The following is a 26,092-nucleotide window of genomic DNA, read 5'->3' as shown; positions in this document are numbered from 1 at the left end:
GTTTGCTTTCAGGGCTCTCTGGCCCTTCTCTGTCTCCCAGTCCTATATCCACCTTCTGCCACATAAAGTTTAAGTCAGTTCCTCCCTGACGCAGTGCCCCATGCAGGTCACCTTCATCTTTACTGTTTCCACCTATGACACAGGAACAAGCCAGAGAGGCCAAAGAGCCCACCCCTCTTGCCAGCAGCCTCCAGCTCCACTGGAAGCCTCCCCCACTCCCCCTGCCTCGGTGAGAGAGCTTGGAGGACGGAAAAGGCAAAGAAGGAGCTTACGTGAAGGAAGGTGGCCTCACCCTAATTTCCAAAATATTACTATGAATACTTTTTCAAAAACAATGACCAGCATGCAGTCAACACTGAGAACAAAATACAGACTCACAAGGAGCCCAGATATTGTGATGGTTGGGCACAGACTATAGAACACCTCTGCTTACTGTGTTCAAGGAAACAAAAACAAAGCTTGAAAATCTTGGCAAATGGTTAGAACATATAAAAGGGTTATAGCAGATCTGAAAAAAAAGAAAGAAAGAAACAGAAATTGTAGAACAGATAACTAAAAAAAAAATTTTTAAGAAACCCAATACTATAACTCAGTGAATGGATTTGGAAGTTTAGACACAACTGAAGGGAGAACTATCAACCACAATTCTACACCCAGTGAACACACCTGCAGGGATAAAAGTGACAAAACGACCTTTCCAATGACACAAGATGGAGAGAAGTTACCACCAGCAGACCCATAGTAAAAGAAATTTTAAAGGATGTCCTTTAGAATGGCAGAAGGGGATTATTCCAGCTGGAAGGTGAAAGATGCAGGAAGGAGTGAGAAGAAAAAATGAGGGGAACACATGGGTCTATAAAATAGATATGAAACAACAGAAACACTGTTTTTTCTGGAGGTGTCTATGTCTGTTTGTCTGTCTGTCCATCCATCCACCCATTCATCCATCCACACATCTATATCCAAAAAAGATGAGAAAGGCCTGAATTCATACTTTGAATAAAGTTGATCATTTGGATGAAGCTGTCAAATCCTAGAAAACATAACTTGCCAAAACTGACATGAGATGTGATAGAAAACCTAGTTAGACTTATCAGTAATAAAGAAATTAAGTTACTAACTAGAAATCTTCCTATGAAGAAAGCTCCAGGCTCAGATAGCTCAAAGATTTAAAAATAATTTCAGTATTAAATAAACTTTCAGAGAACAGGAAAAAGGGAACTCTTCACAACTATAATAAAATTGATACCAAAATTTCATGAAAAGGGGCCGGCCCCATGGCTCACTTGGGAGAGTGCGGCGCTGGTAGCGCCGAGGCCGCGGGTTCAGATCCTATATAGGGATGGCCGGTGCGTTCACTGGCTGAGCATGGTGCGGGCCACACTGTGCCAAGGGTTGCGATCCCCTTACTGGTCAAAAAAAAAAATTTCATGAAAAGGATGATAATATAGATCAATTTTTCTCACGAACAGAAAAGCAAAAATCCCAAACAAAACTAATTCAGCAGCTATAGAAATTATGACCAATTAGAGGTTATTCTACGAATGCAAGATTAGTTTAACATTTTTAAATTAGTCAACACAATTTACCATACCAGTAGATTAAAGGAAAACACTCATATAATCTCTTAATTTGCACAAAAAAGCTTTTGATAAATCCAGTGTCCTTTTATGATTTAAAAATAAGGTATCTAAAGATTCTACTTAACAGTGAAATGTTGGAAATTTTCCCTTAGAGACCTGAGACAAGATAAAAATGTCATTTATATTCAACATGGCTTTCGCAAGTGCAGGTAGGAAAGATAAAGAAATGAAGGGTTAGGGATGCAGACCTAGGTGAAAAATAACAAAGATATGAAAGGAAGTTTGTCCTGTAGAGGTCACTTGGTGGTCACCTGGTGGGGGACAGGGTTCTGGTAAGGGGAAAGGATGGAAAGTAGGAGCTAATTCTTCCATCCGGGAGATCTGGGGATGTTCTTGATGGTTACTTGACTGTTTGCTCTAAAACAACTTGTTAAACTGTACAGTTATGTTTGTGTATGTTCAAACTAGGAAAGGCTTAGAAATCCCCTTCCCATTAATGTGTTAAAACAAGCAAGCACAGGAACACAAAGACACATATAGAAAAGAGGAGAAAACTGCCCACTGCCTCTCTTTGGGGTGATTTTCTTCCAGTCTTTTTTCCTTTTTTCTAACTTTCAGTAATGTACAATAACATATCTCATATGCCTGCAGAGTTCCACATTTCTTAAATGAACACGTGAAAAAAAGTCATTGACTGATTCTTCCATCAAACAATTAGACACTGTAGCATAAGTTTTGAAGCAACAAAACTGACCCTTTGTTGGAAAGATAAATGGGGAACAGCTAACAAAAAATGATTAACTTAAAAACATGGGAAACTATTTTTTTTATTATTTTTATTAAGTATTTTAAACCAAACTGTATTAAGTTGAAAAGAAAATATATGGCCATGAGTAAGACTGGGCTAGAATCTCTGGAGCCGAGCGTGAGCACGGCAGAGGGCACCTCTCGGTTTCCTTATGACCTCTCCCCTGGGGCCCAGCGAACCTGCTGTGTGATCCTGAATAAGTTAAACAACATTGCTGGGTGTTGCTATCCCCACTTGCCAGGCCTGGTAGCACCTGCCTCTTCCAGAGGTCCTCGTGAGGATGAAATAAAACCTGCTGTAGACTTATTCTGAAACAGTGGCTCTGGGTGTATTTGGGGGATTTAAAAACAGCAAAGACCCTGATTTGTACAAACCTAGGTTAAAAAGTGTAAATTTATCCTATGTAAAATGGTGATGATTAATACTAGCACCGGTTTCACAGGACTGTGGTGGAAATGAAGTGTGTTGTGTGTGTGAGCAATCTGTGCATTGCTGAGCTCGTGTTCAGGGCAACACTGCTCATTCTCTGTCATTCTCATTTCACAGACATGTGAGGTGCGCCCTTTGTGCCACACTGTCTGCTGCCCGTCTGTAGCAGCACAGCCCTGGCTCAGCAGCCTTTCATGAGAGCCAGGGCCAGGGGGCTTACTGCCCATGCCCCAGCAGGATCCTGCCATGCTCAGGACAGGGCTGCCCTGGTAAGAATTTCCCTCTCCACCGTGGGCTCCTGTGTGGCTATCACATGCTACATTATGAACAAAGGCTGAACATCAGCTATGACATCACGAAATGGTTTTACATGGTGCCTGATGTAAGGTCTGGTCTGGACCAGAACGAGTTTCTATGCTGTGGTTTTAGCCCTCCAAAGTCCTAGGACAAGGGGCAGTCATCCAGGCTTCCAGACTGGGCATTGAGGCTCTCAACGGTCAAGGGGCTGCCCCAGTCATTGGGTGCCAAACTGACTCTCAGTCAGTGTGTTCACTCCTGTGACTCGGTGTCCCTTGGCCGTCTCTCGAGCTCGTGACTGCTTGCTCTGCCCAGTCTCTCCTCAATGACCAGCTCCATGCAGGTCACCTCAGGCTACCATCTGGGGTCTCTGTCTCTTCCCACCAGTCCCAACTCCTAGGAGCACCATGCCCGAGGATGTGGCTTCTGTCCTCCACAGCAGCTCTGGAGGAGTCAGGGGCCACAAATCCAAGTGTGGGAGAGTCGATTCCTTGTGGGGCATCCTTTGATGGTGGGGTGCTGGGAGTTGGACTATCAGTGCCTCTCCGCTGTCTCAGTAGAGCTGTCCAGAGAGGGGCCAGCTCTGCCTGGAAAGTGGTGGCCAGCATGGGAAGTCTCCATCCTGTCTACTTTCCCTCCTTCCATGTCTCCCTTCCATTTGCTCTCTCTTTTGTTGGCCTGGGATTGCACCTCCAGATAAAGCATTAGTGCTGCAAGGTTGCTGTGTTCTGTGTTCCCGGGAGCCCGCCCAAGTCAGGGAGACTCACAGACCTTTCTGCCCAGGGCTGGGCCCATGGAGGCATCCCATGGCTGCAGTGGTAGGGATCTCTCAGAGCCCCCAAGAAGAGAGATGGCCTGGCCTCCAGCCCTGACTGGCCGAGGACTGGTTCAGGGACTCTGCGGTAAATGCACCCCCTGCCCCCCCGCAACCTCAGCATCCCCTTCAGAACATGGCTAAAATGAATACTTTGGGGGAAAAAAATGGAAGAAGTGCAATATTCTCTAATAACTGTAGTTCTTTGAGAATCAGACATATGAGGCAATGAGGCAGCCCCTGGGAAGCAAACGATGTCCTGAACACTAGAACAGGAGCAAGGAGAAACTCGCGCAGCCCTTTCCATAACACGAAGCCAGAATCTCTTCTGCGCCCACTATTTCTTCCCTCCCAAACGCTACTCTGCGTGCAGACAAATGCACCGTGGGCACGCATCATCTGTCTCCCGTGGAGTGCTTCAGGACTGCTCCTCCAGACGCACTCTGCAAGAGGAGCACAGAGAGGGAGGCGGGTGAGGGGATGGGGGTTAGGAAGGAGGAGGAGGAAATGCGGAGATCTCTCCCTGGTCGCCTGTGGTGGAGAGGGTCGCTGGCCTTCCGTCCACGATGCATAGGAGCCACAGCCCTAATAATCACCATGGACTCACATCGTCCCTCCTCTTCTGCCTTGCAAACTCCAATTATGAACGCATCCGCAGCTGAACTATAATCCTAGCCCGTGGCCTACAAACGCTTCTCCCTCTGATAGCGACATGATGGCTAGGAGCCTCCCTGACACACCTAGGCCTCCCACCAACCATCAACCTGATCAGAGAACTATTTGTAACAATGGCATCGTTTTCACGATCGAACATTACAATTGTCCTCACAGGACTCAACATGCTAATCACAGCCCTCTACACCCTCTTTATACTAATCACAACACAACGAGGAGCCTTCGCACACCACAGCAACAGCATTAAACCATTCCTCACACAAGAAAACTCCCTAATGCTCATACACATCATACCACTTCTACTTCTGTCCCTCCAGAACACCTGAGCTCTCTGCATCCCAGCAGCAAGGGTGTGCACAGGCTGCAGTCTGCTGGGCATGGAGGGTGCCTGGCGCCCAGGGACATCCTGCTGAGTCTGCACAGAGACTAAGTGTGTCAACATGGCAGATATCCAGTCAGCAGCCATGAATCAACCTGAAAGGGGGCTGGGGGGTAGATTGAGGACCCAGAAATTGCACATCCAGGCTGTGAGTGCAGAACCATTCTGAAGGCGGGCAGAAGGTGGGGGTGGGGCGAGCAGAGTGAGGATGAAGAACCACATGTAGGTAAAACACTCCAAGAAAAGGATTAGAAGGATCTGCGTTTAATTATCTTTCAAAGGAGATCTTGGCAAAATAAACACATAAATGAACATAACAAGTATCCTAGCTGTAGGAGGTCAGAGGTCTGGGCAGCAAACAGAAGCCTCCAGTGATTTCCTGCTCCCTATTTTCAAATTATCTTACTGACCTCACATTTTTCCAAGGGTGAATCACTTGTTCTTTTCATATTAGAGAACTAAAAGGTGGGGCAAACCATCCAAATCCTGATGGCCCTGTTGACTAGGTCACCAACTGGCTCAAGAACACAGCTGAAAGCACATCCAACAAACGGCATTACTTGGTCCTCTAGAAGGACCCACGCTCCCCTCTCTCCGAGCAATGTCTTGGTGACTGTTCCAGGAAAGTTTGATGCTTCCTGGGAAACGGGCTGAAAACACTGACAAGAATCCCACAAACCAGCCATAAAGAATCAGGATTGACATCCAGGGTAAAGACTGAGAAGGGGAATCTCTAATTCCCTTTGGAACTACCATGATGCCCTCATGTTCTACCAGGGCTTATCTGAGTGACAGGCTCTCACACTCAAATCTCATAATTGTTTCCCTCCACCTTTGCAGAATTGGCAGAGCCTCTTATTTAGAAGGGAGAGGGACAGCTGTACTTCTATGTCTCCTGTGCTGGAGAACAAGAAATTCAGGAGAAATAAGAAGCACCTGCAGTATATATCATTACTCAGGATCACCTGGTTCTCTCCCATAATGTAACGTGATCCAGTCCTGCTGGAGTCAGGTGGGAAAGGACGGACATACCGCTGGGACCTACAACCAGGGCTGTTACTTCACCGAAACAAGAGGAAAGGATTTGAGACTTACATAGTTTTTCCACATATGAGGACTGGTAATGTCTAAAGCAAGACCTGTGATTTCTTCTAACGCCTGGGTACCATTAGGTGGAACCAGCCACTGCGTACAGCAATCGCTGAGCACCAGCATGCAGGTGGGCAGGGATCCTGGGACCAGCCACTCGACTTCTCCTGGCCTGCCCCTGCCCGGCCGCAAGAAGTGAGTAAGGGGACGTGTGCGCAAGGTGCTCGGTGCAGGGGGCTGTTGGCTGCTCCTGCTGTGCTCATATCCTCCCTTCCCTTCATATTTCGTCCAGGCTCCAAGCCCCATCCTTGTAGTGCTCCTTTGCTTGGCCACCAAGTCCCTGTATCTTGTGCTCTGTGGTTATCTTCAGGCAAATTCACAGCCTTGGCAAATCCTGCACCCAAGAATGCAGCTGGGAAATCTGAAGCCTGCGCAAAGCCTGGCCTCAGTGCACCCGGAGCCCCATGCCCTCCCTGGCCCAGGCCCAGCCCCTGGCTCCTCCTTCCTCCTCAAATTCCCCTGACCCAAAGAGGGCTCTGGGTTCCCAGGCACACGACCCGCAGCACCCAGTCTCCTGCCACTCAGGATAAGCTTGCAGGAAGGCGACCCCCTGCTCTGCCCACTCCGCTCCCCTGCTCAAGGCCACCTCCCCGGGAACTCTCTCCCTCCATCCCCTGCACCATGACATCGACATTTCGCTCTCAGTCAGGCTGTTCTCATCACATACGGATATGCTGTAATCTCTCCACTTAAAAACAAACAAAACTCACTCCTGATAACACCTCATCAAATACCACCCCATTTCTCTTTCTGTTTATAGCACAACTCTTCAAAAGAGATAACCACGGTGGGCATATCCAACCACTCTCTTCCCACGGCCTTTGCAAACTTTTTCATCAAAGTGTTCCACACTTACAGAAAAGCACAGTCACAGCGTGATGCTCGGTGAGCTGTCATGGTGTACAGCCAGTACCGAGACCAAGAAAGGAAGTACCCAACCCCTCGTGCCCCCCACAGGCCTGCCTGTCCATGTCCAGCAGCATGGCCCCTGTAGCTGGACTGCTATCCCCAGAGCCCACTCCGTGGGGCTCATCTGTGCTCCCACCCCCTCTTCATGGCTACCAAATGTGGGGAAGGCTCAGCTCATCTTACACCACACCCTCAGCCCAGACCACTCCCCTGGACCCCAAACATGCACATCCAGCAGCCTGCTCTCATCCTCCATTCACCGGGTCCGAGCCAAGCTGCCCTGCTCCTGCCTCGCACGGTGCCTTCAGCTGTGGCAAGCCCATCTTCCCACGCACCCTTCCCATCTTTCCTCCTCTTACGCCACGAGCAAACCTGCTGGTCATTCTTCCAAAAGACATACTGCCTCTCTCCACTTCTTACTAAGTCCCCCGTGTGACTGGGTCCAGACTGCCACCACCTCTCTCCAGATGATCACAGCAGCCTGCAGCACATGGTGGCTGCTCCTGCCTGCCCTCCACAGGCCCTGACAGACGGCAGCCTTGGCTCAAACACCTCAGCATCTGCTCAGCCTAAAATAAAAGCCTGGCTCATTGTCACAGCCTGAATGTTCCCGTGGGGTCTGCCCCACCACCCCTGCATGTCACCCAGTGGCCACTCTGCCTCAGTCACGCTGGCCTCCACGTTGCTCCTGATAGAGCCAGGCATGTTCCTATCTCAGGGACTTTGCAACAGCTCTGCCTCTGCCTGGAAAGCTCTTCCTCGAGAGATCCTCCTGGCTTAGCAAGTCCTTCCATGACCAGCCTATTTAAAATGTCACTCCCCAGCTCCACTCTCCCCATCTCCATTTCCAACTTTATTTTTCTCCTTTGCATATAGCACTGTTGGGCATTCTGTAATTGTATTTATTTGCCACCTGCCTCTCTTCACTAGCACGTCAGCTCTGTGAGGGGGAGTCAGGTCTGTTCTGTCGGCTGCTGCATCCTGGACACCCAGAGCAGGGCCTGGCATGGGGTAAGTGTTCCATGAATAACAGACATCAAGAAACACTGTTGTTGGCTAGGTTGGACCCTTGCTCTTCTGGATTTCCAGTACCACAAAGAGATTCCTTTTTCCCTCTGATTTGCCCAATTCCCTTTTCTGGTGCTATTCATAAAATTCATAATCTGGCTCTTAAAACCCTTTTCTCATTTAATTATTGTTATAATGTTGCAGTTAGTAAAGGAAAGAAACATTTTATGAAATGAAATGAAATCAAGCCATAACACACACTCGAATGAAGAAGACGTCTGCCAGCAGGCCCAGCCCTTCTTAGCCCAGGCCGTGGCCTTCCTCAGGGGAGGGTCTCCAGCTCCAGGCTCCAGTTGCCATCTGTCATATGTGACTATGTAAAGGGTGATGAGGGCAGACACCACGTCATGTCTGGGCTCCCTTCCTCTTGCCACACTTTCTATGTGGGGCAGCCATGGAACTGGAAGCAAGTGCGGTGGTTCCATTTTTAGTTGTGAACAGACAAAAGTCCAGGTTACATTGCAGAAAATTTGGTTTTAATGGTGAGAAATATTTATATTTGCCTCACGTACCCATACTTACTACCTCTGTGATTTCCATAAATTATTTAATCCCTTGAAACTTCTGTTATTTTCATCTAGAAAATGGAGATGATAATTTTCCACCTTTGAGATTCATTGCAAAGATTAAATAAAGTGTGTGCATTAGCTAGCTCACAGCAGTCACTCAGCAAATTATGGGTTTCATTCCCGCCCTCAACATCTCTCAGAAGCATCTGTCCTAGACACATCCACACCACCAAAACTGCACACACTCACACCCTCCTCTCCTGAAGTTGCTTTACAACACTTGGCTGCATCAAACAATTAACACTGCTGGGGCAAAATGAAGTTGGGGACGACATGCTACACTCTTCTGTCCCACCCTGCCCATGTTGAATCCTTTATCACAGCTCAGGGCCAAACCCACTGCCTCGCCAGAGCCAGACCATCCCAGTAGCCCCAGGCCACCACTGACCACTCTGGCCTCAGCATGTCACTCAACCTCCCTGAGTCCCAATTCCATCACCACAAAGTGAGTGTGATCACTGTGCCTGGGTCACGAGTTCCTACAAGACCATGAGGTACAACAGCACTGCTCAAAATGAAGAGGCATCAGAATCAGCTGGAAGACTCCTTAAGTGCAGATTCCTGGGCCTCACCACAGAGACTCTGATTGAGCAGGTCTGCAGTGGGGCCAGATAACATGCATTTCATGCTGCTGGTGCAGGGTCATGCCCCAGAAGTAAGGCCACGTGGTATTTAACACCCACCTTACTGACACTTTTACTACTTCTGTTACTACTACTTAACAGCACCTTTTTAGAACTAGTGAAGTGTGCTGGAGGACAGCTTGTCTGTCTCCTTGCAGGCATCCATTGTCCCTCTGCCCCTGGTCTCCAGCAGAGCACTGTCAGCCGCTGCTGTCCCAAAACCTGCTGCGGGTCCCTGTGCTCACTTCTCTAACCTTTGGCCAGCTCCACACAGTTCAAGTTATTTTAATACCATTGTGTGGATCAGGAAACTGAGCCTGGAGGAGTTGTCCACAGAATGGGATCTGACTAGAAGAGGACAGAACAAAGAATACCCAGGGGTTCACAAGCCAGGGATGCCATTAATTCTTTTCATCACTGTCTGATTTAACCAAAGCACCATGATTCATTTTGTTTTGTTCTCCAGGAACAGCCTAGCATGTTCTTTTGACTTCCGTGAGTAGTTTTTTACAATGAGTAACTGAGATAGGATCTGTGATGAAGGGAGAAACCCCACGCCACACTCAGATGCCTGGGCTTATTTGTGTGGCACTGGGTCGGGGCCCTGGCTTCACACCTGGGCTCTTTGCTGCAGTTGCAACCTCCCTCCCCACCCCCTGAACCCCAGAGCAGCAGGAGCACTGGAGCTGTGAAAGCCCTGCTGCTGCGGGGGCTCTGGGCTGCTCTCTCCAGTACCAGCTTAGCACTCCTGGCTGGCCTGGCCTAGGAAAGCACTGATTTAATTTCGTGCAGTGGCTCTCAGAGAGCGTCTGCTCTGCTCCATCACATACACCATCCAATCCCAGCTGCCTGCCCCCACTGGCCTGCTGGAGACTTTGCATCTACAGGTTGGGCTTTAGAGGCATAAACAATGCACAGCAGCCTCATGGCCCAGCTGAAGCCTGGGTGCAGGGGCAGTCGCCTCTGGAGCTGCAGCAAAGCCCAGAACGCCACAGCTGCAGACTGCAGAGGGAGTGCTGCATGGGAACAGGATTCTGCATGGGAACTCCTACTGGAAGGGATTAGGATACAAGCCCTGTGAAGGGACTTACCTCCAGAGATTTCCTTATAAAACTGTTAGTGTCTCTTCTCCGTCATGGGTCCACTGAACGGAAATCCACTCTCAAGCACAATGAAGAGGGAGGCTGAGGGAGGTGGGTCCCAGGAGCCCCTCTTACTCCAGCAGAGAAAGTAACCACTACACTCTGCAAACATGCTTGAACTTCACCTCAAAAAACGTGAGCGGAAGCCTCTACAGAAACTGCATTTACTATTTGCCGATAAACAAATAGCAACCCTCTCTGCCATCTAAGACATTACACGTCATGAGCCATCAGACACAGGCCTAAGAAGCCCTTACCGTGTTAAGAATATAATTACTTTCTGAGAAAGAGGCTCTGAGCACCAGTCTCTGCACTTCAGCCTTGACTTTCATAATCACAGTCTTTCGGACAGAGATGCTGTCCACAGCTTGCCCTGCTCCAGAGGCCTCAGCTTCACCCCAGGAATTGTGGAGCAGGAGAGACCACAGCATGGCACAGGTCACAGGTCAGCAGCATGTTGATGACAAAGGCCTCGCCTCTCACTGTACCCCCTGCTGCTTATCCAGGGCTCATCCAGCACCCTGCTGGCACGTTTACACAGCATCTCTGTTCTCACCTCTGTGAACAGGTAACACCTTTCTCCATGGAGTCCAAGATGAAAATAGAATCCTGTTCTAAAACCTGGCAATAAACAAACGGCTCCAACATTGAAGGTGTGCCCTGCCAAGGGTGGGAAAAGCTGTCTCCGTGCTGGGCCCCAGGAAGGCAGGTGTGCCCCTGTCCTTCTCCATTGGAGATGATGCAGGCTGGGGTGCATGGAGAGACTTTGGGGTACACTGGATGTCCCCTGTTCAGGTCCTGGGAAAAGTCCTCAGTGCATTGCTATGTGAGGAGCTAGCTAGCTCAGCTGTGTTGACCTGACCCCTTTTCACAGCGAGACCGCTCTTGCCTGCATGCAGCATCCTAACCCAGGCTTTGGGGTGCACTTTTCACAGGCAGAGGCAGGCTCTGCAGTCCTTCTCCAGACCCCGTGTGCCTTCCAACATGCAGTGCCTACGGCACCTGCTGCCTCACCTCGGAGTCCAGCTTCAGCCAGCCCACCTCTACCACACAGCCACCTGGGCCCTACAGACCCAGGAATGTGGCTTTCCACCCTGTGTCTGTGCCACCGGGAGGGAGTCTGTGGCATTTGGGGGTCAAATCCACAAAAGAGAAGCTCAGAAAGACCCTTGAGGCCAAAGCTGGGCCTGGAGCGAGTGTCACCCAACCCTGGCAGTGTAGGATCCCCCATGATGTGGCCACTGTTCCAGAGCCACCACCAGAGCAGCACAGTGCAGCACTCCCTGTGTCCCTGCTGAGAAGCACCTGGCCTCAGGGTCCATACCTGTCACTCCCCCACTCCCCCTGGAAAGAACCCACATCAGGGCAGGGCAGGCTGTCCTCTCACCAGACAAACAGACCCAGTCAGGACAGAAACCAGTGAGAAGCCACTGCTGGAGTCAGTCAGGGAATCTATTTTCAAGCCAAGAGAAAAATCTATTTCAAACAAAGGACCTCCACCCGCCATCAGCCATTGGCAACCCCAGCCCCAGAACCCCAGAAGCTGGAGAGGGAACCAGAGCACCTCAGGGATCTTCTGCCTGTCCCCAGCACCCCATGGGCCGTCGGGGGTCACCTGCCCTGTGCCGGCTGTGATGACAGCAGTGAGGTCAGAGATGCTTCAGTCTCATGCTTTAATTGGCAAGTACACATGTCTGTCTTTGACTACTAAGAATATGAATATAGGTGATTTCTGAAGAGGGCTCTTTATTTGCTAGAGAAAAATCTTTCAAACCTCTTCAGAACCTGGGTTCCATGAGGGAACAACACAGAGGATGCTTTGTAGTGAACAGGGCTGGAGACCACCGCCTTCAGATGACTCGTGTTGGAGGGAAGGGCACAGTCACTCACTAGGACATGCCTTCCCACCAGCAGAGCATGCACTGCGGACAGGCGCACTGGGGCTGTGGACCTGGAATCAGTTTTACATGAACGAGCCTTTAACAAGAAACACAAAACCCTCCTTTCTTGCTCTCTCATTACATTCTTGATGGCTCCTCCGCTGGGCATGGCGCTTCCTGGCACTGGGTTGCCCTGCCAGTGTGACCCAGGCCCTAAATGAAGGTCAGTTCCCCAAGGACGTCTGCCTTCTGACAAGTGGATGGCTGCTCTCAGAAGGCAGTCCCACCACGGCACGCTGCACAGCCCTGCCCCGTGCCCTGGTGCCCCTGGTCTCCTCCAGCTGCATAAGTGCAGACCCCCTGGAAGCAGGAGCTGAGGGGCTTCCTCGGCTCTCCAACTCCTCCCTGGCCTGGGCCCTGCATGCGACCAGCCGACAGAGGCCTTACCTCATGAGACAAGTAGAAGGCCGCGATGCCTAGAGGCCAGAAGCAGCAGAGCATGGAGAAGACGCTGAGACCCAGGTGGTCACGTGGGGGCATCATAAGGAAGTTGTCCTCGCTCTCTGTGTCACTGGAGTAGTCGCTCTGCAGGAGAGAAGTGGGCGGGGCGGGAGAGGAGAAGGAAGATTAATGGTGACACCCAGGACGTGGGCAATGCACCTGGTGGAGCAGGCCCGCCCAGGAGGGCAGCTGCTGTGGCTGATAGTGACAGTGCTCGTGTTATCCTCACTGCCTGCTGGTGTACAGCCTCAAGGGAAAGATGCTCAGCTCAGGAAACTCTTACCAAGAACAGAAAGGAAAAATCTCAAGTACAGGGCTTTGGGTTGTTCAGTAGTAGATAAAATCCTACAAAAAGCAGTTATTTTGGAGATCTCTGGGATCTGAGTGCCCAGGTGGTGAGGATGAAGGTGTGTCTGCCAGCAGATGGGACTGGGGACTTTCAGAGGGCTACCCCATGTGGATTTGCTTTTGCTTCTGAGACTTCTCACTAGTTTACAGGACAGGGCAGGGCTGGTGTGGACAGAAGGAGGACATCATCCCCTTCAAGTGTCCCTAGACTCTGAACTGAGTCAGGATGTAGGTGTGGCTTGATTTCCACCCAGAATGTGCAGGCTCCTTCCTGAGGAGCTGATGGTGCCTAGCAGGAAAGCTGCTCCAAATGCCGCTCTGGCTACCCTGTGGTCCGGTTACACAGCGGTTCTCTGATCTACTAGGGATTCTGACATAGCAGGTGGGGAAGGAGATGGGGTACAGGAATTTTTAAGCAGTTCAGATGATTCCCACATGAACCTAGCACTGAGACCCACTGCCCAAACCTCCCCTTTATGGGAGCACATCTGTGCTTCTGGAATGCCAAATGCCTGGGGTCCTGCAAACGCTCTCCCGCCCAGGCGCCTGTGCATAGAAGATGCTTGTTTTCTAAATGGTTTTCCACTTGCTGGGCCCCTGTTGTGAATTTTCCATTCCCATCAAAACATGGTACACTCATGCTGATTCATCACAAAACCTGGCTCATTCTCTGTACGTATTTATTTTATGCAAATATAGAGTTGTATCTTATACCAGATATTGTTTCCTAAAAAAGAAATGGTGCATTTCTTTTTGGAAGAGAGTCATTAGCTTCCCAGCTCCCTTGGCCAGCTACCAGAGGTTGTTAAACATGAGGCCTCACGCCTGGGAGCTGGAGACCTCAGTACACACCAGCAGTGCATGGCAAGGCAGCCCTTTCCTCAGGTAGCTTCGAAGAGAGGCTGTCACCTGTGGCATTAAGCAGAAGTGTACATGGACAGCTGTGTGATGTGCCCTGCCCCCAGCCGCCATCAGCACCCCGATGCCCCCCAGACGTTCCTACTCACAAACACACGCTGAGGAGGCCCACAGCAAGGACTGCGTCCTTTCCTGCTTTTGTTAATTAAGTGAACATAAAACTCCAGATAAGAGCCCATAATCATCGCGCAGACAGCTGTGGTGCTGTAGTGAGATGATAAAGGCTTCCTGCTAGGACTTTGTTTTTGTCTAGTCAACTGACAGAAAATAGGCAAGTTTTGATGGGTTCACCCAAGTAATAAACAAGGACTTCTCCAGGTGGCCCTGACATGGAAGCTGGTGACTGTCCACACAGTACCCGTTCTCCCCACCATGCACAGAGAACTGCAGGTCAGGGATCGGAGGCATCATTTCACAGAGGGGGAGGTGACTGCTCGCCTGCCACATCTCCTTCCTGACAGGCACTAGTGTGGCGTCTGCTCTACGTGCCTGGGCCATGTAGCACCCCCTCCGCAGAATCGTGTCTGTGAAATTCTGCTCTCTTTACTCTGCACACTGTCTCCCAGGGGGTCTCCAGAATGGTGAGGAAAAATGAAAATTACCGTTATTATGGCTCTCAGAGAAGGAACATGAAATGGCCCACGGGGACGTGTAATTCATTGAGGGGGTGCAAGGACCACAGGCCGCTGGGGGAGGTGCACGACTCCCAGCCCAGGGCAGCTCCTCACTTTGATGAAGCACGTGCAGGGAAGAGTCTGAATGTCTTCGTGTTGCGCCCTTCGCTCACGGACAGCCCCATCACCTCCCTCTGAAAACAAGCGTCTGTAGGGGGTGAGGGCTGGTGCTGGGCTGCTGAGCTGCACCACAGAAGGGGCACCTCTGCACAAGGTGCTCGGAAAGTCTAGCCGGTGACAAACCCATCCAGGTCCAAAGACCTAGTGCAGAGAGGCAGAAAGACTGATGGACAACCACTCCTAGTTCCCAACCCAGCCCCTGGCCTTGAAGAGCTTCCCACCGATGGGTCACCATACTGGGATAGATGTCCTCAGTCCTCAGCAACAGATCTGTGTGCATTGTTCAGTTGTTCAAGTTTGTTTGTTTTGTTTTTTTAAGTTTACAAAGAGTTTTTTTTTATATATATCTGAGCTCATTGGATTCTTGCAGCAACTCTGGAAATTAGTGTTATTACTATTTTTATTGTCATTTCCATTTTACAAAGAACAAAGGTTAAAACACTCCCCAAATCACAGAGCTGCCCAGGTGGTGGCCAGGGTGTCTTGACTCTGCTGCCTGCTCCTCCCAGGGCTCTGTGCCATGAGCTGGGTCTAGACGCAGATGGTCTGCTGGACACAAAGCCCACGCTGCTCAACTGCTCTAGTTCAAAGATGAAGAGTCTTCCTCCCCCTCTCCTCAGATTCTGATGACTTTGCTTCTCAATTCACCTGTTTCCTGGTGGCCACAGGAGACCAGCAGAACAGTGGTCAGCTAGAGCCCTGTGAACTAGTGCCCAGACCCTTCAGGGTGCTGGAAACATCCACTTCAGTCTTTGGAAATGGCCTTAGAATCACACAGTTCCCAAGAAGCAAAGAATGAGGTTTCAGGGCACTCCCCCAAATCTTCACAGACGTGGCACTGAAATAATGAGTCATTCTTTATTAAAATAGGTTCTTAAAACTCATATAATAACCAGGCAGACAAAACTGCGGCTCTTTCACTTGCTCACTGCGACAGCAGCGGGTGCTCTGTGGGTGTGAGTGGCCATGGACATCGTGCCACCAAGTGGAGGGGAGAGGACATGAGGCCAGATCCGGAGATGCCGCATAGATTCCAATTCACCAAGTGGAGAAAACACTCACCACCTCAACAGCCAGAAGATGCACCGCGCTGACAGCAGCTGTTTCTGAAAACCCTCTCCGTGTCACTCACTGGGACATCTGCAGGCAGCTGAGAGTATTCCGGAGGAGTCAACCTTCCTGCAGAGGTGCCACCTTGTGCGCTAAGGATGGGAGGAGGCAAAGGCAGTGGAGGGCAGCAGAGGGCTGGGCTCCTGGGCCCCTCAGACAGTCCCATCCCCTCCACTTAGAGAGATGACTCTCAGCCCCCTCAGGTTTTCTTCCTTGGGGTATTTTAATAGAATAAACATTACACCAGGAACGATGTCTTGCACCATGACATCCCACATTCACTACAGCTCCATGGGCAAGGCAGCGAGGTGCCCGTGTTAGGGGTGTGCAGTTGGGCTCAGCCATGTCACCTGGCCTCACACAAGGTCTCCCCTGCAGCCTCTAGACCCCGTGCTGCCCCAATTCCCCCTGGTCTTCCCCTTGCTCACTAATCCTGGTGAGCCTCTCACCGCATGGTCCCAGGGGAGGCAGCCGTGGTGACCACAGCCACGTTGAGCTCAGCAGTCACTGGCCACACAGAGGTGCTGAAGCTCAAGTTACTCAAAACACAACTAACAACTGGTTCCTCAGACACACTAGAACACTCCACATGCTCAGTAGCCCCAGGTGTCTAGTGCCCGTCACATGGCACAGTACAGAGGACATTTCCATCATCTCAGAAAGTACTACTGGACTACACCGTCCTACGGGACCTGACTCCTACTCGCTCTTTCTCTCCTTGCTCTGCCATTCCTCCAGTGTGCTGGGCATGCCGCAGCTAGCCTCGGGGCCTCTGCACTTGTGTCCCCTCAGCCTGCAGCTCTTCCCCGGATACACACAGGACCAGTTTCTGCACCTCATTCAGGGATTTTGCTCAAATGTCACTTCGAATTAGAGACTTCCTTGCATACCTGCAAGACTGCCACTGCTTCTCCCAACACCTCTACCCGCTAGCTTGCTCAGGGCTTATCCTCTGCACCCCAGGTAGTACTGGTGTATTTACTGTGTGACCCCTGCCTCCAAACGCCAGGCAGGCAGAAATCTGCACGTTTCATTCACAGCTGAATTCTAAGTACCCAGAACAATGTATGGCACACAGTGGCCCTCGGTGCACATTTGTTGAATGAATAAGGAGTTCTCCTGTGCCTTCACCAATGTGAACAATGCTAATTAAAGTGGCAAAGCCCCAGAATTTGCGCAGTCACTGGAGTAACCAGTGGATTTTATCAATGCCCGTGAATCCACTGCACTCAGCCCTGCTGCTGACCTCTGCTCCTCCAATCCCCCTGAAAAGCCTTCCTGTGCTCTTTAGGACATATGAGGACTCTGTGTTGAGGGTGGTGAGAATGACGACTGGGCCAGGGTCAGGGCTGTCTTATGTAGGTGACTCCAGAGAAGCTGATGAACAGAACTAAGAAGGCTTGTATGTGGATGCAGCTCCCCACGCCTCCTGCATCTGTCAGGAAGTAGTACACTGAGGTACTCTGGCCTTGGCAGTGGGCATGGAGCGAGACATCTTCTGTCCACATCGGGGGAGTGCAGTGGCATGGCCAGGCACTTCTGCCACACAGAAGAAAGCATCTCACAGTGAGCCACACTGGCAAGGCCAATGTCTGGGTTTTGAGCCACGAAGTCCTGGCAGGGCCAGCGCTGGGCCATGTGCCTTCACCTGCACCGTTGGGGTGGACACCAGGGGCCACTGTGTCCACATAAGGATTGTCTGTGGGTTGCCTAGCTGTGGAAGACCCAAGCCCTGCAGTTCGGCAAACCACCCTGTCTACACCAACCAGGGTCCCAACACCCTGAGGCTTCTCCTTCACCCATAATTGGATCACGTAAAAACCATGGCTTAGAGATCTGGGGCCCAATACTGGGAAGCTCTATTTCAGTGTCTGAACACACATCTCCCTAAATGATTCACTAATCATCTTGGATGTACACTTTTAGTTCCTTCTATTTCATAGACTGGTGTGCTGGAAGCAATAGCGAGCCCACGAGGCTCATCTACTTCAACACTGACCGCCTCCTTTTAAGGAGCCTGTCTGCTGAGCATGTTGTCACATTTCTGGGGGTTGGGGGAAAACAGGGAAGGGGCTGGGAGGAGCTCCATGGCTTTCCCAAAAGCAGTGAGGATCGGGGATCCCTAGGAAGATCTGTGCAGGAGGCAGGAAGACAGATGGGGCAGGGAGCAGGAGAAAGGGGCCAGGGAGCCATCAGGGCTGCACCACTGTGGGGGCTGAGCAGCCCGTACCCAGGCTGCAGCAGGCTGGAGAAGTTCTAGGGACAGGCCAATTACTATTCTTCACCATGTGGGTAGAGCCAATGCCAGAAAGGATCCCAGGTTCATGTCTTTTTCTCCCTTCCTGTGTGCACTCAGCACTCAGTGAGGAATGTTTGGGTTCAGAACTCAGGAGTCAGCGTGGCAAGGAGCAAAGCACATTAGGAGCCAGCCCCAGTCTCTTCCCAGTGTGTGATGCTGGGGCTTGTGCTCCAGAGCAACAGCCCAAAGGGATACAGCCAGATCCCCACAGAAACACCCAGGCATCGTCACCCCAGACTGAGCTCTGAATCATCGTAGGAAGATGAAATTATGTGCAGTGTTAGCAAAACGTCAGATGCATTTCACTCTCTATTCTAATTCCTAAAATCTGGGAATTCAGTTACTCTTTGTTAATCAACTCTCCATTAACCAGGCAATTCAACTAACAGAAACACCAGATTTCATAATAAATGCGTATTTCTAACTGCAACATGTTTGATTTTGCTCTAGTAACAATGATCTATGAATCCCCCTCCTGTATTCCTGAAAGTGGGGAAAATCCCCCCTCGGCTGTCAGTGGTGGGTCTGGTCTGACCGGCTGGTCTCCATTTGCTTTTCTGGGGGACACCACAGAGCACACGCCAATGCAGGTGGTCACCTGATGGGAGGAACTTCCTCAGTGCAGTCAGCACTCTTAGTCTCCAAACTTTCCTGGCCCCCCAAACAGCTCAGTCTTCTCTTGTTTTGCATGTTGGGTTCTGAGACAAACTTTTATAAAACAAATTGTTTGTATCTTTAAAAAAATATTAATAATAATAATGTTTGAAAATGAGTGAGTTAATGCACTCAGAAGTAAACATTTCTTTCCCCTCCTGGTAGTATCTAGTCCAATATTCCTAAGTTGATTTATATTCTTTGAGGAGGGAGGTATTTTTAGAAGACAATAATCCAAATAAGAGCATAAAATATGAAACTTTTCTGAACATAGAGTAAAAAGTAAAATTAACCAGAAGGGAAATCAAAGAAAACAGGAGTGTCTTACATGTCCTAAAATGAATGAGATAAAGGTCCCACTGTCCCCAATTTGGGGCATGTGTAGTAGATAAGGCACATGCAGTTCTGTAACCTCAGCGGTGATGACCGACCTTGCCCTTCTCTTTTGAAGGCTCCCAATTTGTGAATCGATTGGATTATAATTGAATATAGATAGATTGATATCATTTCTTGGTAGAAAAATGTATGCATATATGTATACACACATGTTATTATAGAGATATGTTTATGCACATATAAGCACCCATACATTTTGCAGCTCAGTCTGCTGAGAGGACCTAGAAACAGTGACCCCCAAGTCAGCCATGAGCACACCCAGCACCCAGATCTTGTTTTCTAAATACCATTCTCCAATGAAAGGAACCAAGGCTCTTTGGAGAAATGCCTGATTTCAGGGCTGGGGCTGGCAACATATAACACTCACCTGAAACAGCTTGTTAGACCAGAAAATGATAATAAAAAATGTTTAAAGAATGATGAGCTACGTCAAAAGACGCAGAAGCCAGCTTGAAGGGACTCCCGCAGTCAAATCTGGAACAAAGTGAGCATCATAATAAATACACAATGAATACTGACAGTAACCCATTGAATAAATATAAGGACTGATGGTCCAACCTGAAATACAGTAACAAATAGGTAAAAAAATATAAATGTGGGAGAAGGGAGAACTCTTCCCCATAGTGGAATGCCAACTAATAAACATAGAAGGAACTGTGGATTAGACATTGGTCAAAGAATGCTAAGACTAGTAGGTGACTGACCAATGAAAACCAGGATTTTTACATAGGCTCACAGCACCTCCCTACAAGATACTTACTAATCACAAAGCAACACTGTCATTTGGCCAGTGAGACACCTGGCAGACACCACCTTAAACAAATCATCCTCAGTAATTGTGCAAATAGATGCCACGGGCCTCCAGACAGGATGCACCGCAAGGCAGAGCATCACGCCTGTGGCGTTTCTGTCAGAAATGCAGTAACCTGACCCCAATCATAAGGAATCATCAGACAAAACCCAAAATGACAGATGATCTATAAAATAACTGACCTATGCTCTGCAAATGTCAAGTTCAGGAAAGACCGTTTAAAGAAGACTAAAGAGGCGTGACAAGAAGGCATAATGTGGGATCCTGAAATGGATCCTGGACCTGAATTTCTTTTCCTTTTGCTAGAACAGACAATATTGAAAGAACTGGAAAAATTTGAGTAAGGTCTATAGATCAGATAATAGTATCATAACAATGTATATTCCTGACTTTTATAATTGAACTTGTTTTTAGAAAATACACATGGTTCACTTAGGGGTAAAGGCATATCATGTCTGTAACTTACTTGCAAATAGCTCAGAAAAAACTGTATAGAGGGAAGAGAAAGCAGCTATGGTAAACTGTTAAGACTGCAGAAACTGGAGACAAATGTGTAGGAATTCTCTGTACTATTCCTGCAAGTTTTCTGTAAATCTGAAATGATTTCAAAAATTAAAAGTCAAGAATCCCCTCAAAAGTGTGCCATTTTAGCAGGAAAAATTATACTTTAAATTGAATTTTTTTTTTCCATTGGGGGTTAAGCATCACATACATCTTTTTCTTTTTTCAATTGTGCTTTAATGGAAATACTGAAAGCATTACTGGAAAAAATGAAAAAATATTGAATTCTCATTTTTTATGAGACATGAATAATTCATTTAACATTACAATTTGGTGTTTCATCACGTTTGTCCTTTTCATGTTTTCACAGAGAAGCTATGCAGTGGCATTTGGTACCCACACATCTGCCCCAGGAACACAGCCTATCAAACTCTTCAAAGGGATGCACTTGAGCCAAACCAGCCGAAGGCAGCTTCCAGCCTCTGCCCCTGAAAATGGGGATCCTGTGCAGTCAGAGGCAACTTCTCAAAGGACCAGGCAACCAAGAGCCCACTGCCAGGGGCCCTGAGCAAACGGCTCCTGAGTGGGTCTGGCAGAGGACATGCATTTGTGCCACAGTGATGCTGCCCATAGAGTTCCCGGCCTAGGAGCCGAGACCCACTGCCACCAGCTGCCAGGAACGCATGGCACAACAACAGACAAATTTCAGAATGACAGTGTGAGGAGGGGTGGGCTTGGAATGGGAGCTTGTGAGAATGTCAATTGTCCCAGGAATGAAGGGCAAGTTTGGAGGTACCTGACATCTGTCTTTCCATACTACCATCTACCCAACAAATAGTCTCTGAGCCCCTAGTAAGTGCCAGGATTATTCCAGATGCTGTGGGAGAGGCTTAGATGAACACCACAGTGTCCCTTCCTTTAAGAGACCAGCCCAACCCTGTCCTCTATGCTTGGGCACCAGAAGCCTCTTTATCTTGAGTGAGAACCACATTTGTCTTGCTCCAGAGTGGGTAGGGTAGGATATGGATTCCCCCCACCTACACCTGACCAATCAGATGTCTCCTCCGCCCTCTCAAGGTCCAGGCACAGGCCAGAGCCACCAGCCTTGTGTACTACAACAGCCTCAAATCTACATCTTACATCTCTGCAACAAGGAGAAGAGCCAACCGACCAAGACACGGGAGCAGGAGAGTCTGTGTCCAGGTGGTTCTAGAAACCACCTACTCAGTCCCTCAGCCCCTTGTTGCTGACCTGGGAGCCACAGCTCCCCCCACAGGAAGTCATTGTGGACTAGGGGGCTATGTGCTTAGTAAGAATTATTTTCCAATGCAAAGTTTGCCTCTGTGCATCAACCAATTACGGTTAACCTCTGGTTATTTATCAAGGGACAGGCTGGGGTGTTCTAGGTAATCAAATGTCAGCCATTTTTAAAAATCACTAATTTACTCTCTCTTCATTGTTCTAAAATGTTCTGCTTTACTGAAAGAAAAGCATGTATTTAAGTTGTATTTTTAGTTACAGTTTGAGGACTACAGAAAGGAAAATTAAAATTCATAAAGGATGAATATATACAATATATATGTATATATACATACATTTTTCTTATACATTATATATGTATGTATACATGTGTGTATACACACATTATTTCAGTGTGTGTGTATATACATACTTTGAAATACTACATATACATACATACACTTTAAAATAATTTTAGAATCACATAAAAATTTCAAAAATAGACCAAAGTTCCTGTAGAAATTGCAAAGATAGAACAGAGTTCCCACGCACCCTCGCCTCCATCTTACATAACCACAAGACAATGATCAAAGCTAGGAGAGTGACACCGGTATACTTGTGACTAAACTGCAGACCTTAATCAGATTTCACCAGCTTATCCACACCTCACTCTCATGTGTTTGTTTGTGGTGTACGGCTCTATGGATTTTGTTACTTATATAGTCAATGCAACCACTACAACAATCAGTATACGGAAAGGTTTCTTCACTTCCAAAATACTCCCTCATCTGTCTCTTCATAGTCACACCCTTCCCCCAATCTTAACACCTGGCAACCACTGAACTGTTGTCAGTCGTGACCTTGTCTCTTTGAGAATGTCACACAAATGGAAACATGCAGGATGTAACCTTCTGAGGCTGACCATTCCTACTCAATGTAATACCCTAGAGATGCTTCCAAGTTGCCAGCTGTAGCAAGAGTTCGTTCCTTTTTTTATCTGTTCATCCACTGAAGAACATTTGCTTTGTTTCTCGCTTCTGTGATTACAAACAAATGCTGTGGACACACATGTCTATGTTCTTATGTGAACGTAGGCTTTATTTCCTTAAATAGCTAAGAATGGGATTACTAGGTCACATGGTATGTTTAACTTTTTAAAAAACTGGCAAACTGTTTTCCAGAATGGCTGTACTATTCCACATTCCCATCAGCAATATCCAAGAGTCCTGGTTGCTCTGCATCCTTGTCAACACTTGGTATTGCCAGTTTTTTTGGACTTTAGCCATCCTAAGAGGTGTGTAGTATTTAATCATTGTGTTAGCCTGCATTTCCCTGATGTCTAATGATTTCAAACATCTTTTTTGTGTGCTTATTTACCATCTGTATATCCACTTTGGTGAAGTATCTGTTCAAATCTTTTGCCCATTTTTAAATCGGATTGATCTCTTGCATTTGAATTTAGAGAGTTTTGTGTTTTTTTAATAGTTCCTGGATACAGAATCTTTATCAGATAGGTGATTTACAAATATTTTTTCTCCCAATCTGTAGCTTGTCTTTACATCATTTTAATACTGTCTTTTTCACAGCAAAAGTTTCAATTTTGATGTAGCCAAATTTATGTATTCTTTCTTTCATGGATTGTGCATCTGATGTCATATCTATAAACTCTTCACCTAACCCTAGGTTACAGAGATATTCAAAGTTTTCTTCTAAAAGTTTTACAGTTATGTACTTTACATTTAAATGTGATGACCCATTTCTTTTTCAGAGCAGTGTGGTTACACATTTCTTCAGTAAATCAACATTGCTAGAATACTTTTCCCTGTGAAATACAACACTGAAATTGGTGTATGATAATTCTGAGTGAATTAAAAACAAATTAGCCAATAGATGGTGCAGAGACAACAATTATTTTTTTTATTTCTAGCACCAATATGCATTTCAAGTAGCTAAAACACACAGCTCAGTTACGAGAATTACACAATGAATGCACGTGTCCATCACTGAGATTCCACCACTGGCATCTTTACTGCTCTCACTTCATCGTTACTAACTCTTCTGTTTGTCCATCTCTCCATCCCTCACTTCATCTTATTTTTTTTTTTGGATGCATTTCAAAGTGAGTTGCAGATATCAGTACACTCCCCTGAACACCTCAGCGTGTGCATCACTTACTGGGGTTCAATAATTGCTTGCAAGTTTTATTTTCTGGAGTAAAATTTACAAAAATTGATTTTTAATAGAAAGCTGGGGTTTCTAGTTCTGATTTAGATCCTCTGGATCAACATGATCTTAAGATACAGGATAGTCATTATGGTAGAATAGGAAAAGCATAGGATTTGGAGTTGAAATTTGGTGTGTCTCTTCCTAGCTGTGAGATGCTTGGCAAGTCACCAATGTCCTCAGGATGGGCTGTCCCTGGGGGCTCAGTTAGGGGCTTCAGGACTCTTGATTCTTGGTTCTTATAAGTGATTTTACATGTGATTATAAGTTTTACATGATTTGTAACATGCAAGTAAGATGGAAAACCACTGGCTGGAACCTCCACTTAGTCATCTGTGAAGCAGGGATGCCAACACCTTTGAGCTAGTTAAAGCCTTAGACATGAGCTCTCCTCCTGTCACACTCCGCCTCAATGTTGGCTATTCTCTTCTTGCATTTCTGCTTCACATAGAAATTCTCCTTATGGGTTGAGTCATAGCTATGGGTAGGGAGGGGGCTAGTTGTCAGCTTGCAGAAATTCCAGCACCCCCCTAATAAGAATTTACCTGGTTTATATGTCTGACACCAATAGTGCTCTGTCACTTTCAACAGGTTGGCTCTTTCAGAACATGTGTACTTTCTGTCTCCTGACAGAGGGTGAGGTCATTTCCACAAGTAGGTTTGTAAGTTCTGCCAGCCCCCCAAAGTCTCTCAGGTCTTCAGTTAGTCATGAACTTGTGCTGTCTCAGAGAACTCCGGGTCATCAAGTAGTGCAGGTGGTGCCTTGGGACGTTGCTAAGGAAGAAAAGTGAACAGGGGGTAGAGGACCACCTTCTGTCCAGTGTACACACTGACGCTGCAGCAAATCTTCTGGAAGAGGACTGCAAGTAAAGGCTGCCCGCTGTCTTTTTTCTGCCCCATTGTACACCAGATACTATGACAATCTCTTGCCTTTGGCCTCTGATGGCACATGCTGAGTGTTTACAAGATACATTTATCATGCTATAAAACCCCTCTCTGCTGCTTCCAGTGCATGGAGATTATCAGGACAACATGAGCCTCTCCTAAGTTGGGCAGCTGCTCTTTCAGAACTCTCCTCAAAGTCCATACATCTGCATCTGAGGTTCTGGCCTCCCAAATACTGAAGTCCTGCATGGCCAGAAGTGACTCCAAGTGTCGAAAAAGGGAATCAAAAGAGAACTAGAAGAGATGGCTCCTGAGGCCACCAGCCCCAGATCCTGATATTCACACACACAGAAACACATGGTCCATGCTGAGGACAGACGGGAGGGGCTGCTACACAGGGACAATGCCACTGAATCAAAATGGCCTGATCTGCTAACCCAGGAAAGAAAGCCATGTGAGTCCCTTCAGTGAGCACATTTATTTCTTCCAGGTCATTGCCTGAGGCAAAAATAAAGCACGAGGCTCCAGCAGCTGCCATGCAAGCATCTCATCTACTTCCTCCATGAAAGAGGACCAGCTGCTGCGTCTCCAGAAGCACATGGACACAGCACAGAGTGGAAGGTTCTGCCCCGTTACAGCCAACGTGCAACCTGAGGCTGAGCACGAAGCACTGGGGAAGAAGGCTGGGGAGAGGGAGCGGGGCAGGCGGATGCCGCCGATGGGCCCAAGGCTGAGATCCACAGGAGGGTCCAGAAAGGACGAGGCAGGTGGCCCCACTCACTTCCACAGGCCAGAGCACTTCTGGCTCGTCCATTTCTTGGCTCATTTCAAGAAGGAACCAGATGACTAGGACATGAAGAGTGCAGATGCTGGCAGTGAGTCCTCCAGAGCATGCACCCTCAGGAAGGATGTGCAGTGACACTTGTCTTAACCTGTAATAAGGGGCACCCTTAGAAGAGGGCGGGTGCGGATCCCTGGGCTTTCACAAGGGGCTGTAAGAGCAGGGCCACGTTGCTAGAGGACAATGCTCCCAGTAAAGGCTGGCCTTATACCTCCTCTGTCCCTGAATGGATGTGGGGGAAGACCTA

The 26,092-nt window shown here is 48.1% G+C and overlaps 1 protein-coding gene across 1 annotated transcript in view; it reads right to left on the bottom strand.

The window, feature by feature from the left end:
• The window catches only part of SYNDIG1 (synapse differentiation inducing 1), a 100,723-nt gene that overhangs the window by 57,485 nt on the left and 17,146 nt on the right, over nt 1-26,092 (bottom strand). Inside the window, exon 2 of the mRNA XM_063109187.1 lies at nt 12,773-12,910. Coding sequence (XP_062965257.1) covers nt 12,773-12,910 — 138 coding nt within the window. The remainder of the gene's footprint in view (nt 1-12,772; nt 12,911-26,092) is intronic.

The sequence above is a fragment of the Cynocephalus volans genome, chromosome 1, assembly GCF_027409185.1.
Source record: "Cynocephalus volans isolate mCynVol1 chromosome 1, mCynVol1.pri, whole genome shotgun sequence".
Classification (NCBI taxonomy): domain Eukaryota; kingdom Metazoa; phylum Chordata; class Mammalia; order Dermoptera; family Cynocephalidae; genus Cynocephalus; species Cynocephalus volans.
Note: the sequence above shows the minus strand (reverse complement) of the source record. Positions and strands in the feature narration are given on the sequence as shown.